Below are 6,738 nucleotides of genomic sequence, written 5' to 3' on the forward strand. Positions count from 1 at the left end.
TTTTGCTGCTGAGTACTTTTTTTTGTGAATTTGATATTATTCCAAAGGGTTTTCTAGTATTATTTTGAAAGTCTTAACCGGATGTGTTACGATCTGTAATTTCTGGTTAATAATGCTTTGGGCGGAAATAAAAATGTCTCGTATCAGTTTTGGTCAATCATTTCATGAATCGACGGTCTGGATCGCTCTGAGGCGTCTTGACAAAAACGGTGTGTAGGGTAGGGTTAGTTACGGATTCGCTTGGATGTTTTTTCGAGGATTAGTAATATTTGCGTCTGTTTCCATAGCAACCATTGCATTTTTTTTCCCTTCCAAGGCTGCGCTGACCGGACACGTTTTTGTCTAATTTAACATAAAAATGAGGCGTTTTGTAAGTTTTTCTTTGTACACCTGACAGAGCAGCTGTTTGTCCGTGACTGGAGAGATTATTCACACAAACAGGGATTAAATTAATTCGAATTAACCATCCCTGCTCCCACTTTCCTTTGGCTCTGTTTCAGCCATGTTTTTTTTTTAAATTTACGTGTGATCAATAAAGGTTAATTCAGTTTCAGACTCTGTGTGTTAGAGCAGAAAAACACACAATTGGTCATCATAAAGTCCTAAAATAAAACATGACTTAAATGCTTTATAAAAGAACATCACAACTAATATGAGCTGCTTTTAAAAACTGCTTGCTGCACATAAATGGCAGCTTTAATGAACTTTCTGAGTTCATTTAGTCATTAGTTTTACAAAAAGTTTTGAATTGTCTTGTGAGACTATATTTAGATTCACTTCTGCAGTATGTTTTACAAAAATGACTTTTTAGTTCAATGATCTACAAATAATCCTCTCTAAAATGTGTTTTTCAGTAATACTGACGAACATGAAACTTCATTTGATTTGTCATAAAGAAACTATCTTGCCGCTGAGTATTTCTAAGTCTGCTTTGGCCGACCTGTGAGTAAGCGATCCGTGTTCGTTACAGATAAAAGAGTGGTGGCTCTACGAGAAGTCTCCATTCCTTCAGCGACTCAGGTCAGCATGGTCACAGAGGTATGCAAAAGCTTTATTGTTGCTTTCTGACTTTATGCTTCTTATTATTTGCTACTCTAACAGTAAAGCACAAACACACTCTGTTATTTCCATCACAAACACAGTGACAATGAAGAACACTCATAGTGCCAGTCCATCCTCAGGTTGGTTCCCTGCAATATAGGAACCAGACACCTGTCAACACCAACTACTTGCCACCTCGTCATGTGATCAATCACTGACTAGCTGAATTCTTTGTCATGCAGCATCATTTTAAATCTTTGATGAGGTTTTTTGAAGAAGTTTATTTTAATGTTGCTTGTTTTAAATGGCCTCTCTCCTACAGATCATCACCAGTTCTTTCAGACTGAACTCTCTCAATCTCATACTGAAGGTAGATTGACTTCTACTGAATATTTTAAAGGGATTCTTTGCAAACTTTTCATATTTTTAAATCTTTTTCTTGAGCCAGTATGAGCTAAAATGACTCTTTACATGGTTAATGAAATGTCACTCAGACCCCCACCCCCCTCTTTGGCCAGAATACAGCATTTGCAATTTCAGAGTGCCGGTTCGGTCTGTTGGACTTAAAAATGTAGCTGACGTACCTGGAGCTGCAGTCTGCTTCCAGCACGGTTCCTGTATGTTGTAGATCATGAAAACAGCTGATTTGTTTGATTTAGTGATGAATCACTTCTGTAGACACTAATGAAGGCTGGGGAGACATTTCAGCTGTTAGATTAAGGAGTTAAATAGATGAACGCACAGCGAGGAGATAGGTTTTGCTTTTGGTTCGACTAAATAAAAACTAGAGGGTTCGAAATGAGCCAAAACTGCCTAGTCTCCCTTTAAGAAAAATTTTGTATTTGAAAAAATGTACAGAAATAAAAAACCCCAATGCTTGATCTCTGTTGTCTTTGTGCAGATCAGGAACCACCATGGTCATCTGATCCCTCTGAACTGCTCCATCCCTGCTAACAGCAAACACACGTCAGTGGTTTACATCTAACACACACCTGTCCTCACAAAGTCGCCATATATTAAACAATACATCCTTTTATTTATTTATTTATTTATTTATTTATTTTTCACAGACCACATGTGCTTGAGGTGACTAGGGTCTTTCAGCACGGTAAGAGTCCAGTTTGACATTCTAGGAAATAGACTCATTTTCTTTGCAGACTTAACTTGGTAATCTAGGATTATGACTAAAAACTAGGTGTGGAACACTGAAAAACTGTAAAGCACTTTGAGTTACATTTTCTGTCTGAAAAGTGCTTTATAAATAAAGTTTGATTGATTGAAACTAATTTTTAATGATGATTTTTATCATCGATAATCGGTCACTCTGAGTCTCCTACACCTATCTCCTGCTTCAGCTTCTGATAGAAAATAAATGGTGAAACTCTAGGATTAGAAAAGCCATGACACTCTACATTGATGGTTCGCTTGGACTCACCCATCTAGCGTGCAGGAAACAGCAGCTAGCTTGAAGCCTACCGCTATCATTAGCAACTCCACCACACTGCAGAACTCCTCCAGGTTTTATGTTATTTATGGAGAAAAAACATCAACCTTGCAGAGCAAACAGAGTCAGTGGTAGAGTTGTGCTGCTGTTAGCCAATCAGAGGAGAGATGTCCACATATAAAAAATAAGACTCCAAATCCTGCTGTCTGCTGCTTCTCTGCTGCTGCCGACCTGTCCGTGTTGAAGCAGCTTTGCATTCATGAGGGCTCTCTCTGCACCCGTAGCAACAGCATCTGAAGATGTCATCATCTGTAGCTGTGATTTTGTTGCAGTTCGCCCCAAATCCAGAACTGTTCCTACGACTGTGATCAACAAGAGCATGAAGACCAGGCTGCAGGCCATCGACAGGAGGGTAGGACACAGAGCACTGTTCATCTACTCCATGTGTTTTCTTTTGACTTCTGATTGTCCACATTGAGCTCTGAAATGATATTCCTCCCACAGATGCAGAAACTAAATGATCTGCTGCCTCAGATTAAACCACGGCACAATGAAAAACTAATGCAGGTCAATATATGGCATGTAACCAAGGCAACACGTTTAATTAAACTTGTAGAAAAGGTTCTTGATTGAGCAGGCGTCTGAATATTGTCTCTCTGTTTTTGTTTCAGGAGATTGAAAGTCTGAAGCAGAAGTTAACATTTCTTTATCAGAGAATGCAGGCGAGTGTTTGTTATTTCTAAAATCCTTAATATATTAGCAGTGCTGTAGTCTAGTCGCCATCTCCAGAGTTCAAGTCTAAGTCGCATAGGTTTGCTACAAGTCGAGTCTGAGGCAGGTCACCTGGTTATACAGGCCAAGTCCGAGTCCACCTTTTCACCCACCACATGTTACGTTGGCACCAATGACTGACTACATATAAGATCTACCATCTCTCCGTGCTGTCATCATTGTTAGAAGACCTGAATTGAAGCTCGGTGGGCGTTTCCCACTACCGCCATCCTGACCATATCACACATCTCGTCACTCCTGGAAAAAAGGAAAATGGACCGGGGGGGGGGACGACGACAAATGATTGACACCCATCAAACTCTGAGTGGATGCAGCTATGAGCTAACTGAGCTAACCAAAGCTAACAGAGGTTGGCAGGGGCTTTCAGCCCAAAAACTTTTCTGAGCGACTCTACTACCCTCTGCCTTCTAGGCTGTAACACTTTTAAGGTGAGGCTGAGACTGAGCCCTGAGCAAGCAGGAGGGCAAGCCGCTAGCCTCAACAGCTTATGTGTGCTACCTGTCAATCAAAGGGACAAGCCCCCCAAGTAGTTTCAAGCTTTAATTACATTTAAATGGAGGAGTTACAAAAAATAAATAAATAAAATAAACGGTAAATACTAAATGAGCTTATTTAACCAGGCTGTAAACACGTTTATTTCTTCTGTGACAATGGCATTTTTAACATGGGAGTCAATGGGAACTTGCTCCTTTCTGGATCCAGCCCCTAGTCGATGAAGGGGAAACAGGCGAGTTTGCTCCATGGCTGGCACTCAGAAAATGAAGATAAATGAATATTGTCTGGATTAGTATGTAGCATGTAGTCACTGCTAATGCTAGTTTGTTCCACTGGGTCAGTTTACTGGAACTCCTTCTTCCCAAAGCCTTTGTAGGTGTACAGGTGACATTTTGATTACTTTTTGTTTCATATTTATTTGAAACATGTTTTATTATTTTGCCATTGCGTTAGCTTTGTGATAGCATGGGTGCATTGAATTGTCCCGGTCTTGTCTTCTTCTGGACGATGTAAGGACTCCATCCCTGGACAGTAGATGTCTCTGATAAAACCAATTTCCAAGCAGAAACTGTAGATGCAAAATCAATTAGTTTTCAAGTTTCTGTCCAGTGTGCTTTAGTGATGTCACCTCACTGTCTTCTTCTGCTGCAGGTGGCAGATTCCCACAGCTGGAAAGGGATGCCGAGCAGAGCCCCCCTGTGGTAAAGGGGGGTGTAGGCCCTTGAAGAGAAATGACATTCTCACCCTAGACTGTATCGTAATGGGCAAAGTGTAAAATTGTAGTTAAATTTGGCCATTTCTAATAAAATAGGTATGAATTATGGTTTGCATGCTAATGTAACGATAAAATGTACATATTATTTAATGAACCATAAAATGTGAGACTCCATAGGAAATATGAAATCAATCTTATGGATCTTTGGATAATTTAAACCAGAAGATTGGAACTTTTTATTGCAGGGATTATGTAATAACTTCGTATTAACTCAGAGACAAAAGAAAGAGTCAAGTTTTAAAGTTAAGAAGATTTATTACTAAACGATTTAAAACTAGACTAACTTTAAACACTAAACACTCTGTGTGATGAATGGATTTAGGTGTGAATGAGGCAAGATTGATGGTGTAGTGTGGAATGTTGTTCAGAACCAGCAAATCTGGAGAAACAACTAGTTCTGATGGGAGTGAAATGAGGTTTTCGCTCTAAGCTTTAGGTTGGAGATTATAACACACATTGAGACGCCATTCTGCCGGTCTACGTACCCTTTGCGGAAGTCCCCGTTAGATCAGAAATGTCGAGGTCCAGCTTGACCTTCTCTGGAACCGAAGCCGGAAGCAAGGCAGCGGTTGCCGACCAGACCAGTCTTGAGATACTCCCAGGTCACGACAGTTTATTAGCATCTAGCAAGACCCAAAAAGGGGTCGTGATGGTTCAGCTTTTATTCTGAAAGGAACCGTTGCTGCAGGTGGAACATGCACCAGATTTAATCCAGTTTGTCGTTAGGTTCTTTCGGCTGAAGAGGAAAGTTACGGATTGGCCACTCCGATAACTTCTCTAGAACGCTTTGGACTCCAGTTAAGATGACGTGGGGCATAGTTTTATAATTTGGATGTTTTGATTTACTGTTGAATCAGAAAAGGACAACAATAGGGGATTTACCAAACACCAACAAAACCACGCCTCGCATCAGATCTGGAAGGTTCTGATTGAATCAGAAAAGGAAAATGTGTCATGTGACTTTAAGCATTATGTGGATGAGAATGTCTAGTGTCTAGTTTAAAGTCCTATTACTTATTAAAATACTACTGACCATAAACATTGTCATTTCACAGATTGGTTCACATTTTATTATTGGACTAACACTTTGTTTGATTAGCTTATTAAAAATAGAGAAAGAGTTCTTTGATTTATTATTATTTAAAGGGAAAGAGTTCTGTCTTCTTTCTTATGCTGTTCGGAGAAGAACAGTTTAGATAAGAGCAAAGCATGAGTGGCCTGGGCCCATGTCTTGTAGAATAGGCCTGTGTCAGTAACTTATGGTTTTACTTGGGCAGAGCAAATAGAGCAGGGTCTTTTAGGTCAGAAATGGACAATTCATCACGCTACACTAAAAATAATAAAAACAGACGTTGCATTGTCCTTTTACTGTAATTAGCTTTGAATTGCAGAAAACAGGTCAGATGTGAAATTCTTAAGCAGCCAGTTACGTATGAAACTGTCATTCCTGGATGTTTGCCCAACATTCTACTGCAAACAAAAGGCCTTTAAATCAGCTCAGGCATGGCTGTAAATGAGGCAGGTTCATGGTTAGAGACATCAGGATCAGAACAGGAACAAAAACATGGAGTCAATAAGACTAACACCAAATTTCGGGCGACAACTACATGAAAGTAAAGTTTTAAGTGTTAAATTAAAAGTACTGATAGGTAATAAAACATATTTACTGCTAGTGCTGTACCAGTTCCAGTCACCTTTCATTCAGTGTACGAGTACAAAAACACAAGTCATGCTGTTGGACTCGATTCAAAAGACTGCCTCTGGGGGTATTTGTGAACTATGAGACAGAATGGGATTTAGCAGATTTGTAAATGTCAGTTTTGCCTGCAGGTGTTCCTTGTTCATCGTGTCCGTCTTCATACCATCTCCTTGTTTGGACCCAACAAATCACTCAGCTCCACTTGACTTTTCCACTTCTCTGTTAGATTGTTATCTCAGATGTAAAAAATAGATTTCACCCACCCCTGATGCATAAATGTGATCACGAGGAAGATTTTTACATAAAGCCTTTAACGTGTTTGTTCTGCAGCAGTAGCGCTCCTCGAGCACTTACCTACATATTTACTGAGCATTGTTGGGAACATTTGGTTTGTGTGGCTTTGCCCTGAGGTCAAGGTGGTGAAAACAGTCATCATCCACCGCAGATGTTTATAGAACTCTTTCACCAGTTTGAGATTAAATCTTTCAACCA

The 6,738-nt window shown here is 39.8% G+C and overlaps 1 protein-coding gene across 3 annotated transcripts; it reads left to right on the plus strand.

Annotated features, from left to right (window-relative positions):
- Positions 1 to 86: 86 nt before the first annotated feature.
- si:zfos-1056e6.1 (uncharacterized) lies at positions 87 to 6,738 on the plus strand. Of its 3 annotated transcripts, none has more exons than XM_015958442.3 (9): positions 87 to 209; positions 971 to 1,038; positions 1,364 to 1,411; positions 1,943 to 2,007; positions 2,112 to 2,149; positions 2,770 to 2,897; positions 2,990 to 3,052; positions 3,157 to 3,207; positions 4,424 to 6,738. In XM_015958442.3, the coding sequence occupies exons 1-9, from the start codon at positions 113 to 115 to the stop codon at positions 4,475 to 4,477; spliced, it is 612 nt and encodes a 203-aa protein (XP_015813928.1). In that variant the 5' UTR covers positions 87 to 112; the 3' UTR covers positions 4,478 to 6,738. The 3 variants fall into 3 exon arrangements, with proteins under 3 accessions (XP_015813928.1, XP_015813929.1, XP_054588651.1); XM_015958443.3 differs by having other exon boundaries at positions 2,818 to 2,897; XM_054732676.2 differs by lacking the exon at positions 87 to 209 and adding an exon at positions 221 to 370.

Source organism: Nothobranchius furzeri, chromosome 3, assembly GCF_043380555.1.
Source record: "Nothobranchius furzeri strain GRZ-AD chromosome 3, NfurGRZ-RIMD1, whole genome shotgun sequence".
NCBI classification, from domain to species: Eukaryota; Metazoa; Chordata; class Actinopteri; order Cyprinodontiformes; family Nothobranchiidae; genus Nothobranchius; species Nothobranchius furzeri.